Source organism: Pelobates fuscus, chromosome 2 (genome assembly GCF_036172605.1).
Source record: "Pelobates fuscus isolate aPelFus1 chromosome 2, aPelFus1.pri, whole genome shotgun sequence".
In the NCBI taxonomy this organism is placed as follows: Eukaryota; Metazoa; Chordata; class Amphibia; order Anura; family Pelobatidae; genus Pelobates; species Pelobates fuscus.
In genome coordinates this window covers 9,461,256-9,478,207 of record NC_086318.1, presented here as the reverse complement: position 1 = coordinate 9,478,207, position 16,952 = coordinate 9,461,256, and the positions used below count along the sequence as shown (strand labels likewise).

At 44.7% G+C, this 16,952-nt stretch overlaps 1 protein-coding gene across 1 annotated transcript in view; it reads right to left on the bottom strand.

Annotated features, from left to right (window-relative positions):
• The window catches only part of LOC134586018 (cysteine-rich motor neuron 1 protein-like), a 158,884-nt gene that overhangs the window by 37,706 nt on the left and 104,226 nt on the right, over positions 1-16,952 (bottom strand). The window contains exons 12-16 of the mRNA XM_063441520.1: positions 16,614-16,754; positions 15,886-16,035; positions 15,430-15,585; positions 14,815-14,955; positions 13,075-13,224 (exon numbers count right to left, since the gene is read on the bottom strand). Of these exons, the coding sequence (XP_063297590.1) occupies positions 13,075-13,224; positions 14,815-14,955; positions 15,430-15,585; positions 15,886-16,035; positions 16,614-16,754 (738 nt within the window). The remainder of the gene's footprint in view (positions 1-13,074; positions 13,225-14,814; positions 14,956-15,429; positions 15,586-15,885; positions 16,036-16,613; positions 16,755-16,952) is intronic.

The following is a 16,952-nucleotide window of genomic DNA, read 5'->3' as shown; positions in this document are numbered from 1 at the left end:
GGTTAGGCTGCCGCTGGAGAGAGGGTGTAACAAGCTCCTCTCTCTGGACTGTCAACTGCTGCTGGGGAGAGGGGTTAACAGGCTCCTCTCCCTGACACTCTCTCTGCTGGTGGAGAGGGGGACCAGCTGTCTCCCCTTTCATTATTTTGTCCTGCTGCTAGGGTGTGAGACTGACGGTCTCTGCTCCCTGCAGGACACACTGCCGCTGGGGAGGAAGGATGACACCTTCAGCTCCCTGGGATACACACTGCCGCTGGGGAGGAAGGACGGCACCTTCAGCTCCCTGGGGTACACACTGCCGCTGGGGAGGAAGGACAACACCTTCAGCTCCCTGGGATACACACTGCCGCTGGGAAGGAAGGATTGCACCTTCAGCTCCCTGGGACACACACTGCCGCTGGGGAGGAAGGACGGCACCTTCAGCTCCCTGAGATACAATCTGCCGCTGGGGAGGAAGGACGACACCTTCAGCTCCCTGTGATACAATCTGCCGCTGGGGAGGAAGGACGGTACCTTTAGCTCCCTGTGATACAATCTGCCGCTGGGGAGGAAGGACGGCACCTTTAGCTCCCTGGGACTTACTCTGCCGCTGGGAAGGAAGGACGGCACCTTTAGCTCCCTGGGTTACACACTGCCGCCTCAGGGGAAGACGGCTAACCTCCTCGGATGCAGCCTCTACTCTGCTACTGTAACACTCTTTCCGCTGAGCATACTCTCCGTCCATCCTTGAGTTTCTCTTAGCCATGACCTGGTTCCAGATCCCCTGGAATATCTCCATGGATACATAACCCCCATACTGGGCCACTCGCTGCCTAACCTCGGCCAGCCCATAATCTTCAGCGTCAGAGCCTTCCATACTTGTCTGCTCCAAGTCGCTGGATACCTCTGCTGCCAGGGGCGCTGCACGAGTGCTAACGTTGCCCTCAATTTGTAACTACAAGGAATTGGTGTTCTGTAGCTGTCCTTCTGACTGTAGGAACGATCCCGCCGCTTGCCACCAATTGTAACGGACCGTTTCACTTACAAGAGGATAAAACCCAGCTTAGGCGATATCCCCCTTTTCCATAGACCAGCAGCTACAGCAATCACCAATCTCCCGAACTGCAAACTGTACGAATTCTGTAAACTCCCGAACTGGAAACACACGAACCCTGGAATCAGCCGAACAGGAAAAGCATACAAACCGCTTACACTCCTGGCAGTCAGCATACAATCCAATTCCCCCAAAAACGAGACGACACATCGGTTTGAGGGTCAAGCAGAATCTGAGGTCTGGAACACCCAGCCTGCTTTTTATTACAGTTGTGCACATACAGGACACACCCAGGGGGAGGCATAAAACAACCAATCAAGTAACAGTACAACCCACACATCCCCTCCCCTCAGATAAGCAATTAACATAATTATTACATACAGTAAAAATACAGTTTCCACACATACTCTGTAACTTTAAAACCATACATCACATTCACAAAAATACATATCCACAATCAATCCATTCAGGGGAACAACATATTAAAAAATGGCATGAATCAGATCAGGGGTTCAAAAGTTAGTAAAAGTATCTTTTGTTCCCCCTGGCTGGCAGTATTTTAATCTGGCTCATACAGTAAAAGTAAAAAATCCCCACAATGCATCCTGGCTTCCTCCTTTCTGCCCTGGAGATAATTGGAGAAGTAATCCAATTATCTCCCAGGTCAAAGACAAAACTCCATTACACATGTGGGGACCTAAATACAGGATTATGTGTTAAAATATATAAAGTTACTTTTTATACATTAAACACAGACATGTAACATATCCCCAGATAGCTCAGGTCTGCGTGCACATTATTAGGTGAATGGCACGCAGACCACACAAATACAGTTTAATTGCCATGGAGCCAAAGTCTTTCCCATAGTCTTTCATTATATGAATAGGCTCCATGGCATAGCTATCTGGGGGTATCACTGCTCACACAGGGCAAGTACCGAATGGCCCCACTGTGTTTAAAGGGCTAGAATGAGTGACATGCACTCTGTTAGGGCCGAATACGTTTTGTAAAATGGCCCAATCTCCCAGGGCCATAGTCCAAATGCAAGAGGCGGGCAAGCAGCCCCCTGCAAGGACACGTGGCAAGGTCGGTTTCGCCACAGTATGTAATTCTGATTTTATTCTATTTGTCAAGGCGGTCAATATTTTAGTGGGATTGTGTTTGTTTTTGGTCTCAATTTGTTTGAGCTCCTCTAATAGGCGCTCTCTCTTTTGGTTCCCTTTCCTTTTGCGGTTCGCCCCTGCTTGTATGAGAAGGCCCCTCAATACGGCTTTGAGAGCCAGCCATTGTGTCGGGATGGTCGTCCCATCGTTAGTGTGATCCTTATAAAATAGCTGGATAGTGTTGGTCAGTTTGTCGCCTCGCTCAGTAGGGCGTCATTCAGCCTCCACGTACTCCTGCCCCTTGCTGGGTATAAGGTTTTGAACGTTGTGATAACTGGGGCATGGTCAGACCATGTTCTATTACCAATTTCGACATTTGCTACGTTTTGTAGTGTTACTGTATCTACCAAGCACATATCAATGCGTGAATATGCGTGGTGTACGGGTGAGAAGTATGTGTAGTCCTTCCCGCTTGGGAAGAGGTTGCGCCAGGTGTCGTAAAGGTTGTGTGTATGGAGGAGTGCAGACAATTTACGACTAAGGGACGTGGCTTGGTGTGAAGGCTGTTTACTCTGGGTCCTCTGGATGTCCAGTTTTGGGTCTAAGGTGCAATTAAAAGTCCCCACATATGATGGTGTGGCCCTGTCTGAGGCTAGCCACTTTGTTGAGTGCCGTGTGCAGGAAGGGGGTTTGGGCCTCATTAGGAGCATATAGAGAGGCTACCGTTATCATAATGCCGTTCACTGTACCTACTAAAATTAGTAATCTGCCTTGTGTATCTTGGTATATCTCAGACTGTTGGAAGACCCAATCTTGGTGAAATAGTATAGAGACGCCCCTAGATTTGTGGGGTGAGAGTGCATGGTACGTTTGTGGGTAACAAGTGGGTCTGAAGGTTGGAGGATTCCTTATGCAGAGGTGGGTTTCCTGTAGGCAGACAATAGCTGCTTTAGAGTTGTGTATTTCTCTCAACGCGGAATGTCTCTTGAACGGGCTGTTCAAGCCGTTTGCGTTCATGGAGAGACCTTTAAATTGGTGTGCCATTACGGGGGAGATGGGGGGTCAATAGTTTGGTTGTATTGTCGTGAGGCATGGGATGCTACGTGGTAGGCCCAGCATAGTCCTTGGAATCGGGTGAAAACAGTGTGATGTCGAAAATGATCGTTTATCATGGATCTAGACAGTATTAGTTTACCCTGAAGGTAGATCAAGCATAGGCTCCGGGGGGGGGGTGAAGAGAGGGGGGGACAGCGTAGGAGAACATAACCAAAAATACAAGTAGTACAAAGAAAATATAAACCAAACTGTCACGTCTAAACATTTGTTATGAAGGAACACAACTGCAGATTTCTTATAGTTTGAATATTTATTATCAAAAGTAAAAGGTATTGACTTTAAGTCCAATTACAGGTACTGTAGCTTTAATTAATAAACGATAACTGAAGTCCAAAATTACAGGCACTGTAGCTTTAAGTAGTAAACGATAACTGAAGTCCACAATTACAGGCACTGTAGCTTTAAGTAGTAAACGATAACTGAAGTCCACAATTACAGGCACTGTAGCTTTAAGTAGTAAACGATAACTGAAGTCCACAATTACAGGCACTGTAGCTTTAAGTAGTAAACGATAACTGAAGTCCACAATTACAGGCACTGTAGCTTTAAGTAGTAAATGGTAGTAATTAGCAGACACTGAATCAGAAAGAGTCTCTTAGTATTATAAATGAATTAGGTGATAAGAAGTTACAATAGCTGTTCCATAGACTTTAACTGAAGCAAGACAGATGCAGCTAACTGAGATAAAGTATGAGTTGAAGTTAGCTGTAACGGGTTTGTTTTATCGAAGGACTTTGGAGACAGGAAATAACAGCTTTGAGATGCAACACTTATCACAGAGGTTTTACTTAGCTTCCGGCACATAGAACACTGGTTCCCGAGATCTCCTCAGAGGCGGTTATCCTGGAAGGAGAGAGTTCAGCTTTAGTCGTGGATGAGGAGAGGTGAAGGGAACTTAAAGTCTTCCAGTCCGGTCCGGTAACAGAGGGCTTTCACAACGATGTTGTAGCCGGTTCGTGAGTACGGAACGTAGTTCAATAATCCAGCGTCGATCAGCTGGTGCGGTCGGATTAAATAGGGAGACCGTGTCATAAAGGGGTGTGGCTAAGCTCCGTGGAACCAGGAAGTAAGAGGATACCATAGTTAAGGCATGACAGTACCCCCTCCTTAATGAGCAACCTCTGGGTGCTATTGACTTGGTTTAGAAGGGTATCGCTTGTGGAAATTGGAAATCAATTTGTCAGCATGAACGACAGAGGAGTTTTCCCATGTATCTTCATCAATTCCATATCCTTTCCATCTGATGAGGTATTGTAAAGAGCCACGATGGATCCTTGAATCCAGTATACCTTGAATTTCGTATTCTTCTTCACCCTGGACCAATATGGGATCAGGAGAAGTAGTGACATTTCTTTGGAAAGGGTCAGGATGATGAGGCTTTAGTAAGTACACATGAAAAACAGGATGTAGCTTCAAAGTAGGTGGAAGTTTCAATTTAACAACATTACGGTTGATAACCGATAGTATTGGAAAAGGACCAAGAAAAAGGGAACTTAACTTCTTTGATGGACGGTTTGTAGAGATGTTCTTTGAGGAAAGCCAGACAAGATCACCGATTTTATAAGAGGGTGAAGGTTGTCTTTTTGTATCAAAAAACTTCTTTTGATTGGAGGAGGCCAATTCTAGATTTTCATGTAATTTCTTGAATAAAGAGGACATATGAGAGATTTGATTCGAATCGGAGAGATTAGATGAAGAAACTGTCTGAGCAGGAAATGAGGAAGGATGAAATCCATAATTGGATAGAAATGGAGTCATTTTGCTGCTGGTATGAAAAGAGTTATTGTATGCGAATTCTGCCATGGGTAACCATGTTATCCAATCGTCTTGTAAGTGAGAGCAATAACAGCGTAGATATTGTTCTAAGCATTGGTTGACTCTTTCAGTTTGTCCATCTGTTTGAGGATGATATGCAGATGATAGTTTACGTTGGATATGAAGAGTGGCACACAATGCATTCCAGAATTTGGAGGTAATTTGAGTTCCTCGGTCTGAAATTATATCGTCTGGCAGTCCATGAAGTTTAACTATGTTGTCAAGAAATATTTTTGAAAGTTCAGAGGATGAGGGTAACTTCTTTAAAGGAATAAAATGAGACATTTTCGTGAAGCGGTCTACTACCACTAAAATGGTGGTATGATGATGAGAAGGAGGTAATTCCACCATGAAGTCCATAGAAATGGATTGCCAAGGTCGTTCAGGAATCGGGAAATTCAATAATTGACCGAATGGTTGTTGATGGACATGTTTGGATCTTTGGCATACAGAACAAGATTTGACATAAGATTCAATAGTTTGGTCTTGACGAGGCCACCAATAGTATCTTTTAGACAATTCAAGGGTCTTTTTTATAGCTGGATGACCTGCCAGAGGAGAATCATGAATAAATTCGAGTACTTTAATTCTGAAAGAGGGAGGTACGTAAATCCGGTCTTTAAAATAGTAGAGACCGTTTTTCTTGGATAATTTCATTGATTTAGGAAGTTCAAGAGCATCTTCACTGAGATCTTTTATGTCGTCAATAAGAGAAGATAAGATTCCAATGACTGTAGACGGAGGAGGTTCAATTTTAGTGTCTTTGTGGATCCTGGAAAGGGCATCAGCCTTTTTGTTTCTAGACCCAGGTCTAAAGACTATTTGGAAGTTGAACCGGGAGAAAAAGAGATTCCATCTTACTTGTCGAGCAGACAGCGTTTTATTGGAGTGAAGATATTCGAGATTTTTATGGTCAGTATATATGATTAAAGAGTTCTGAGCACCTTCAAGAAGGTGTCTCCAGGTTTCTAAAGCCACTTTAATACTTAATAATTATTTTTCCCCTGTAGGATAATTCTTTTCGGCAGGAGATAATGATCGTGAGAAGAAGGCGACAGGATGAAGAGGTTCCTGAGGAGTTTTGTGTTGAGAAAGGACAGCTCCAATTGCAAATTCCGAAGCATCCGTTTCAAGGACATAAAGATATGAAGGATTTGGAAGTTGAAGAACAGGAGCTGTTGTAAACTTTCTCTTTAATTCATTGAAGGCAGTTTGAGCCTTCTCGTTCCAATTGAAGGGATGTTTTTTACTGTTAAGTTGATTGAGTGGGTGAGCTATCTCAGAGTAGTTTTTAATAAATTTTCTGTAGAAGTTGGCGAACTCTAGAAATCGCTGTAATTCTTTTACTGTAGAGGGAACAGGCCAGTTGATGATAGAATCGACTTTTGAATTATCCATAGGGTCACCAGGTATGAGGTCTACAGGACAATCATAGGAACGATGAGGTGGGAGCGTTTCAGCTTCTTTTTTACTGAATACGTCTAAAAAGTCTGAATAACAAGAAGGTACAGTTGGTTCTTTGGAGATCTGAAGAATAGGAATTTGCTGTAAACATGTTTCTTTACAATAATGTGAGTTAAAGGTGAGAGAGAAAGGAGACCATGAAATTTGAGGGTTGTGGTTCCTTAACCAGTTGATCCCTATTATAACGGAATAGAGCGGTGATGGGATAACATCAAATACTAGAAATTCAGTATGAATATGATTGGTGGTTACCTTTAGAGGGATGGTTTCATGAAGAATCGGTCCCGAGGATATAAGGGAGCCGTCAATCACTTTAATAGGAACAGAAATGGTTTTTCGAACACAAGGAATTTTATTCTCTGTTACAAAGGTTGAATCGATGAATACTCCATTTGCACCAGAATCGATGATAGCTTCAGTCACAATTCTCACCTTGTCCCACTGTAGTATAAGAGATATAGGAGTGAACTGAGTGGTTGGTGTAGAAGGGAGTGCACTGAAGATCGCAGAGGTATAGGCTTGCCTACCGGCCTTTGTCCGTTTTAATAAGGGACAATCAGAAACCAAATGATCTTGAGAGGCACAATACATGCATAGGTTTAATTGACGTCTTCGGTTCTTCTCTTCAGGAGTGAGAGGACTTCTTATAACCCCTATTTCCATAGGTTCACTTGGTAAGGAAGTCTTTTCTGGAGCTTCTGAGGGAGTGAAAGGTTTGCGGTCTTTAGAATGTAAAAGGGCTTTTTCGGCCTTTCTTTCTCTTAATCTTCTGTCAATACTGATTGATAAGCGAATTAGAGCGTTCAAAGTAGTAGGGAGTATTGTTCTAGATAGTTCATCTTTTACAGCTTCAGATAAACCAATTCGAAACTGGTTGCGCAATGTGATGTCATTCCATTGCGTTTCTATAGCCCATCTTTTAAATTCAGCAATGTAATCTTCAACGGGTCTATTTCTTTGCTGTAGTGTTCTGATTGTTAAATCAGCTGTAGCTTGTTTGTTAGGATCTTCATAGAGAAGAGACATGGCTTCAAAAAAGTCATCCAGTGATCCTAAGATGGGGTCATCATTGTCCAAAAAGGTATGGGCCCAGAACATAGGTTCACCTCTTAGAAAGGAAATAACTGAGAAAACCTTAGATCTTTCTGTGGGATAAGATCTAGGTTTTGAAGCAATCAATAATTTGCAGGAATAAAAAAACTCCTTATATTTGGAACGAACTCCAGAGAACTTTTCAGGGTTACATACAGCAGGATCGCTAGCTGAGTGCAGAACAGTATGAGGAGTATGAGTTTTTAAGTCTCTGACATAAGTGAGAATTCTTTCGTTAGTAACTTGCAGTTCTTGCACACCTTGGGCTAGTGTATCAACTCTTTGATTCAGCGTAGTTATCGTAGAATCGAAATCTGCTGGATCCATTACAATGGCTGGATTATTCTGTCACGTCTAAACATTTGTTATGAAGGAACACAACTGCAGATTTCTTATAGTTTGAATATTTATTATCAAAAGTAAAAGGTATTGACTTTAAGTCCAATTACAGGTACTGTAGCTTTAATTAATAAACGATAACTGAAGTCCAAAATTACAGGCACTGTAGCTTTAAGTAGTAAACGATAACTGAAGTCCACAATTACAGGCACTGTAGCTTTAAGTAGTAAACGATAACTGAAGTCCACAATTACAGGCACTGTAGCTTTAAGTAGTAAACGATAACTGAAGTCCACAATTACAGGCACTGTAGCTTTAAGTAGTAAACGATAACTGAAGTCCACAATTACAGGCACTGTAGCTTTAAGTAGTAAATGGTAGTAATTAGCAGACACTGAATCAGAAAGAGTCTCTTAGTATTATAAATGAATTAGGTGATAAGAAGTTACAATAGCTGTTCCATAGACTTTAACTGAAGCAAGACAGATGCAGCTAACTGAGATAAAGTATGAGTTGAAGTTAGCTGTAACGGGTTTGTTTTATCGAAGGACTTTGGAGACAGGAAATAACAGCTTTGAGATGCAACACTTATCACAGAGGTTTTACTTAGCTTCCGGCACATAGAACACTGGTTCCCGAGATCTCCTCAGAGGCGGTTATCCTGGAAGGAGAGAGTTCAGCTTTAGTCGTGGATGAGGAGAGGTGAAGGGAACTTAAAGTCTTCCAGTCCGGTCCGGTAACAGAGGGCTTTCACAACGATGTTGTAGCCGGTTCGTGAGTACGGAACGTAGTTCAATAATCCAGCGTCGATCAGCTGGTGCGGTCGGATTAAATAGGGAGATCATCCATTGTTCTCACCATGTGCTTCATCCATTGTTCTCACCATGTGCCTCTGATACATGAAATGGTGGCCACCCAGTAACTCCACAGTTTGTCCCCAGATGGTTCTTAAAGGGCCAGCAGCAGCATAATAAAATACAATATGCCAAAATCAGTTCCTAGAAGGGCAATACATCCCAGGGCCATAGTCGCAGGGCAGGAGGCTGGCAAACAGGCCCCTTCAAAAACCAGTGGCAAGGTCACTTTCGCCACAGGGGTGACTAGGGGTTTGGGGACCCCTAGTCACCTGGGGGGGTTACATTTTTATTTAGGGCCCCCACCCGCCGCTCACGGTTAGGGGCCGGGGGGGGAGGACAATAGGTTCCCCCATTATTCTAATTTAGGGCTCCCACTCGCCGCTCAGTGGTGTGGGCCTAGGGGGAGGACAATATTTAATATTTAACAATTTAGGTCCCCCCCCCTTATTTTACTTTAGGCCCCCCCCCCCCACCTTATTTTACTTTTACAGTGGGCTCAGGGTGCTCACTGTTTAATAGACATGCCCCTACACGCGGTATAGCGAGTAGGGGCAGAATTTACTAATACTAAGTAATTTTTACTTGGTATTAGTAATTTTGGCTGAAAGACCAATGGGAATTAGGGAGTTATCTACTAAGCAGCTGCAAGAGAACAGCCGAAGTCCCGAAATTCAAAAATTCCTAAATTCCTAAATTCCCGAATTTTGGAATGCCGAACCAAACCGAATATTTTCCCTATGCACCTCCCTACCTTTCACAATTCAAGAAACTATACAACAGTCCATGAAATGCAAACACCTATTGATTTTCGACAACAAGCATGTCAAACTCAAAGGCCAAGACGGGCCAAATAAACAAGGTGTACGTTTATGTGGGCCACAAAAACCAAAACAACTTCAGTTTTCATAGAAATGTAGGTTTATTTTGAAAAGTACAGCATAAAACAAGTTGCCTGACACTGGACGTCCTCGCGCTCGTAGGGCTTCAAACTAAACAAAAGAGCCAATTTATTCTAAGGAGACGGGCATTTGCATATAACCAACGTTTCAGTCCCACTACCTTGACATATTAAGAAAAGTTTGGTAATGGGACTGAAATGGTGAAAGTAGGCTGTTGTACAGCTGTAAAAAACAAATGACGTTATCTTGTTATTTTGAAGCTTGATGATCTCAGCCAATCCAATGCTTTCCCATAGGAAAGCATTGGGAGGCTATTGTGCATGTGTGGCAAAACACTTTGCGGCCAATCAGCATCTCCATGGGGAGCGTTCAGTGCCTCCATGTAGACCCAATCTAACACACTGCTCATCCTCCCACTCTAATACTCTGCCCACAAATCCAATACATTGCCTCCAAATCCAATACATTCCCCCCCTCCCTACGAGCATGAGGGAAGGGGCAGTGGCTGGCACTACGAGCAGGAGGGAAGGGGCAGTGGCTGGCACTGTGAGCAGGAGGGAAGGGGCAGTGGCTGGCACTGTGAGCAGGAGGGAAGGGGGAGTGGCAGGCACTGCGAGCAGGAGGGAAGGGGGAGTGGCTGGCACTGCGAGCAGGAGGGAAGGGGGAGAGGCTGGCACTGTGAGCAGGAGGGAAGGGGGAGTGACTGGCACTGTGAGCAGGAGGGAAGGGGGAGTGGCAGGCACTGCGAGCAGGAGGGAAGGGGGAGTGGCTGGCACTGTGAGCAGGAGGGAAGGGGGAGTGGCTGGCACTGCGAGAAGGAGGGAAGCCTGAGTGGCTGGCACTGCGAGCAGGAGGGAAGGGGGAGTGTCTGGCAATGCGAGCAGGAGGAAAGGGGAGTGGCTGGCACTGTGAGCGGAGGGAAGGGGGAGTGGCTGGCACTGAGCGGAGGGAAGGGGGAGTGGCTGGCACTGAGCGGAGGGAAGGGGGAGTGGCTGGCACTGTGAGCAGGAGGGAAGGGGGAGTGGCTGGCACTGCGAGCAGGAGGGAAGGGGGAGAGGCTGGCACTAAGAGCAGGAAAAGAAGGAGGAGTGGCTGGCACTACAAACAGGAAGAGAAGGGGGAGTGGCTGGCACTACGAGCAGCAAGAGAAGGGGGAGTGGCTGGCCCTTCAAGTAGGAGGGAAGGGGGAGTGGCAGGCACTGCAAGCAGGAATGAAGGGGGAGTGGCTGGCACTGAGAGCAGAAGGGAAGGGGGAGTGGCTGGGACTGCGAGCAGGAGGGAAGGGGGAGTGGCAGGCCCTGAGAGCAGGAGGGAGGGGGAGTGGCTGGCACTACGAGCAGGAGGGAAGGGGGAGTGGCTGGCACTTAGAGCAGGAGGGAAGGGGGAGTGGCTGGCACTGCGAGCAGGAGGGAAGGGGGAGTGGCTGGCACTGTGAGCAGGAGGGAAGGGGGAGTGGCTGGCACTGCGAGCAGGAGGGAAGGGGGAGTGGCTGGCACTGTGAGCAGGAGGGAAGGGGGAGTGGCTAGCACTGTGAGCAGGAGGGAGAGGGAGTGGCTGGCACTGTGAGCAGGAGGGAAGGGGGAGTGGCTGGCACTGTGAGTAGGAGGGAAGGGGGAGTGGCTGGCACTGTGAGCAGGAGGGAGGGGGAGTGGCTGGCACTGCTAGAAGGAGGGAAGGTGGAGTGACTGGCACTGTGAGCAGGAGGGAGGGGGAGTGGCTTGCACTGCGAGCAGGAGGGAAGGGGGAGTGGCTGGCACTGTGAGCAGGAGGGAAGGGGGAGTGGCTGGCACTGTGAGCAGGAGGGAGGGGGAGTGGCTGGCACTGCGAGCAGGAGGGAGGGGGGAGTGGCTGGTACTGCGAGCAGGAGGGAAGGGGGAGTGGCTGGCACTGTGAGCAGGAGGGAGGGGGAGTGGCTGGCACTGCGAGCAGGAGGGAGGGGGGAGTGGCTGGTACTGCGAGCAGGAGGGAAGGGGTAGTGGCTGATACTGCGAGCAGGAGGGAAGGGGAAGTGGCTGGCACTGCGAGCAGGAGGGAGGGGGGAGTGGCTGGTACTGCGAGCAGGAGGGAAGGGGTAGTGGCTGACACTGAGCAGGAGGGAAGCGGGATTGGGTGCTCTGGTCTGCTCAGCAGCCACGCAGACATTCTCCCCTCTTGTGGTCGGGAGAGGAAGAATCAGGAAATATTTTTCCTGTCTTGCGGCTGGTCGAAGCCACAGCTGAAAGCGGCCACAGGGCAGGTGGGCTGCAAGTATGTTCACTGTGAGCCACATGCAGCCTGCATCCAAAACAACAGCCACCCTCACACCCAAATTATATATCACGTTGGGCCGAGGATCTCCACATCTCCTTCACAGATAAAGAATTACAAATGCTTATTCACCAATTTATTCTGTATTTCTCTAAGTAACACCACCCAAGAAGATAATTAGACACGCACGCACATACAACGTTTATTCTTCAATTCCCCCAACTCCTTTTAGAGGTGCAGGCACTCTAGAGGCACCCCATGCCACATATGGTGGTCTTGTGAACCAATTAAATCCTAATGGAAGAGAATAATCACACTCATCCATTTAATCTCCGAAATTCACCTGTCGACAGACAGCAAGACCATGCTTTTCCTCCTCTACCCAAAGCCCAAAACCTAGTGGAAAACTCATAAAACTCTTAACTGCATTGGATCAGCAAAGATAAATGCATAAGGGGCATGGAGGAACTTAACTACTCATTATCGAACTCATACACCCAATATCCTGACTGCTGGAAACCCTGGCTAGACTATCTTTGACTTAAGTCAGGCCTACACCCAGCATGCCCCACTATTAGACCTTTTACTCCAATCTGATCTCAATGACCTGAAAAAGGAGTATACGGCCACATAAATGGTACTTACTCCAACATACCCTGACACTCATATGCTCAACGAGCACCCTATTCAATAAGTGACACACAAGTGCAATTCCCACCTGTTATTTATTTTGTTATTTATGTTGTTATCTATTTTGTCACTAATTTTGTTACTCTATCAGATGTGCAAATTGCTAGTCCATGTTTGATTTAGCTGGGATCGCATCATCCATATACGCATGCTATTCTCACAGGGTATGAGAGTTGACACTGCCTGCTGTGAACTTTGCATTATTGCAAGTCGAGGAGCGCCAGGACCGCAATGTTCGGTATTGTAACTATTTATGCCCTGTATTACATGGTCTATATCTACAAATTCGACGACCCAAAGGAATACTGTTGTTACGATGTCATAGACACACTCTATAGGACTATGTCATGTTTTTCCTGTTTTAAATCTATGGATTTCAACATAAGACGTCAATTAAAAAATTAAAGTGGTCTCTGTACCTGGAGAAGGCTTCACACATTTCTGTCCGTCCCCAGAGACACAGCACTTCTCATCCGCGGCACAGTCCGAATCACGACTACACAGTACGGACGGACAAACCAGACTCTTCTTCTTCTTGGTCTCACCCACAGGACAAACGCCATGTGGCTCTGTAATAATCAAGGTAAATACAATGACAATACAAGTTACAACCAAAGAACAAGACTGGTTTTCAGAGAATCACAAAATATAATCATTTTAAGGTAAACTAAAAGCACCATAGCCACTATAGGCCGCTGTAATTGCTATGGTGCCTGAAGTGCCCTGGCATTTCCCCACGGTAAGGAGTCAGACCATATTTTGATTCCATACCTGGGGTCCACCAAGCGGATCTCCATCTCCACTACCAATGCCAGAAAACTGCAAGGCTTAGATCATTGGCTGAGAGGGATCAGCGGACTTTGTTTGCAGCTTGCAATCTGTAATATCCCCTTTACATTCAGTCTCCAATCAGTAATATCCCTTTACATTCAATCTCCCAATCAGTAATGTCCCATTACATTCAGTCTCCCAATCTGTAATATCCCCTTTGCATTCAGTCTCCCAGTCAGTAATATCCTATTACATTCAGTCTCCCAATCTGTAATATCCCCTTTACATTCAATCTCCCAATCTGTAATATCCCTTTACATTCAATCTCCCAATCTGTAATATCCCTTTACATTCAATCTCCCAATCTGTAATATCCCCTTTACATTCAGTCTCCCAATCTGTAATATCCCTTTACATTCAATCTCCCAATCTGTAATATCCCTTTACATTCAATCTCCCAGTCAGTAATATCCCCTTTACATTCAGTCTCCCAATCTGTAATATCCCTTTACATTCAATCTCCCAATCTGTAATATCCCTTTACATTCAATCTCCCAATCTGTAATATCCCTTTACATTCAATCTCCCAATCTGTAATATCCCTTTACATTCAATCTCCCAATCTGTAATATCCCTTTACATTCAATCTCCCAATCTGTAATATCCCTTTACATTCAATCTCCCAATCTGTAATATCCCTTTACATTCAATCTCCCAATCTGTAATATCCCTTTACATTCAATCTCCCAATCTGTAATATCCCTTTACATTCAATCTCCCAATCTGTAATATCCCTTTACATTCAGTCTCCCAATCTGTAATATCCCTTTACATTCAATCTCCCAATCTGTAATATCCCTTTACATTCAATCTCCCAATCTGTAATATCCCTTTACATTCAATCTCCCAATCTGTAATATCCTTTTACATACAGTCTGTGTATCTTTATATGTGTGTATCTGTGTGTGTTGGAATGGTTGTGTAAGTGTGTGTGTATATACTTATAACACCATCTCTTCAGCAAATACGCCCTTCATTGTGTTGGAAATCTTTTTTTTGCACCATTTGTCCGGTGCACTTATATTGAGCTCACCATTAATGGTATATAGATTTTTACAGGGGTAACCTTCGGCACTCCAGATGTTGTGGGCTACATGTTCTTGTAGTTTGACTGTAGGAGCGTCATGGGAGATGTTGTCCACAACATCTGGAGTGCCAAAGGATGCCTACCAATATATAGAACATCTTCACAGATTCAGTGGATAAATATGGGCTTTAGGAAAAGTGAAACTAGTTAGACATTTTCTAATAATCACGGTTATGGTGCTCTGGTGAAATGTGAGCCTTGAAACCTTATGGTATTATGCACACTTATCATGCAGAATTACCTTCTGCGGGATCCCAGCAGCTATTCCCACAAATATTACAGCATTTCTGTTTGCCTGGACAGTCACGATCAGCTTGGCATGCGGGCTCCGGTGGTGGGAACTTACATCTGACTGCAATAGGGGGACAGCGCCCAGGTCTTACTGCAAAAAGGACACAACGAATTGCGGGTAATATGTTACGAGTCAGTGAATTCAAAATACAGTCACATTGAGCAGAATGGAGGGATTCCGGAGACGTTCCGTAGGCGAAAGCCACCACATATACGGAGTTAGAAATTGCAGACACTCAGAAAAAGATTTGAAAAGTCCATAGATAGAATGATAGTTGTAGATAATGTATAGAGAAATCCAAGGATCCCAGAACTGGCCAACGAGATGCCTGGACTGGATGTGTGACTGGACAGAGCAGGTGTGGAAGGAGACTATAAAACAAGGGTCGGGGAGGTGGCATTTGTCCAGAGAGAGATCTGTGGAGCAGAATACAAGGAGGTAAAGTGTTGAAGGAGATAAAACCAAAGATAATGGAGAAAATGAGAAGCCATGATGTGCTCAATAAACTATAAGCAATGAGTTTGTGTTGGTGCAGATGAACCAGTAAGGAATATTCTCGCTAACCTTGCACTGGGGGGACACATTTCCAGCCACAGTTGGAGCAACAGCATTTTTTGCCACTTGGACATGGACTGTCAAATTTACATTCATCGGGCCACGGTTTGGCCAGTGGACAGATGGAGGGATCAAACGGAGGACACACATTGAGTAAATCTAAATCTGAAGAATGGAGGAAAACAAAGTCAGTAAAATATATTAACGTTGATGAGCAAAGTGTAAAAAGAGGCTGTATGGTTGTCAGAAACATATTGGGTCACACATAATAATTGACTTATGATTGAAAACTAGGAAACAAAGTTATCACAGACTAATCTGCTACCCATTGGAATTAAGTGAGATTATTACAGTTCACATATCACCATGTGTTTGTTTAATAATTTATTGACTGCACAGTAAATGCTAACAGTAATGGCTGACACCCACACACTGCGTTCAATATAAATAATGGGGTCTCTGTACCTGAAGAAGGCTTCACACATTTCTGTCCATCCCCAGAGACACAGCACTTCTCATCCGCGGCACAGTCCGAATCCCGACTACACAGGATAGATGGACAAACCAGACTTTTCCCCTTCTCTATCTCACTCACAGGACAAACGCCATGTGGCTCTAATATAACCAGGAAATATACACCGAGAATCAATCCAGCCATTATAGACATCAATAGCAAGAGAACAAAACCATGTGGTCAGTAACAAATATATGGAAAGTTGTCAAAAATGTAATCATAAAAATGAACATTAAAAAGGTCTCTTTAGGAATTCTCACAGCAAGTGAAATATGCTTCTTTGAGGCAGATTCAGACACTTTCTCCTTTGACGGAAGGACATTTCCCCCCCCAATCATTAATGGTAACCATACAAAGGAAGGTAGAACACCATTCTAGTAGACACAACGCAGAACATTATTTATTAAATTCAATGTACGCTTTGCTGATCCAGGGAAAATCGCAGTGACTCCTAAAGTAATGCAGGAATAGTTCTTCCACCTCTCAAACAAATCATAAAAAATATAATGTAATATTTTTATCACTGTTTATTGGGTGAGGAACACTGACTCCTGTGAAGGTGGAACTCAATGGACTTTGTTTTCATATAACTAATTATCTATGTAACAGAAACTGTAACATGGGGAGATCTGTGACTCTGCTATACACTTGTATCAGACAGACTTCATTATCACATTACCTTCCGCAGGATCCCAGCAGCTATTCCCACAAATATTACAGCATTTCTGTTTCCCGGGACAGTTACTGTCCGTCTGGCATACGGGCTCCGGCAGTGGCATCAAACACTTAGCTTTAATAGGGGGACAGCGTCCTGGTCTCACTGCAGAGAGAATAGAAGGCAGAACATTACAAAACTGTGAATTTTAAATAAGTCAGTGTCTTGGTTAGAGAACCAACAGATCCAGCAGATGTTCTACAGGAAAAACAGTTTAATTTTATAAGTAAAAGAACTGGGTCACGCTGGAAAAGATCTCCAGAAGACAAATCCTAGGGTAATTTATAAGACAGGTTGACACCT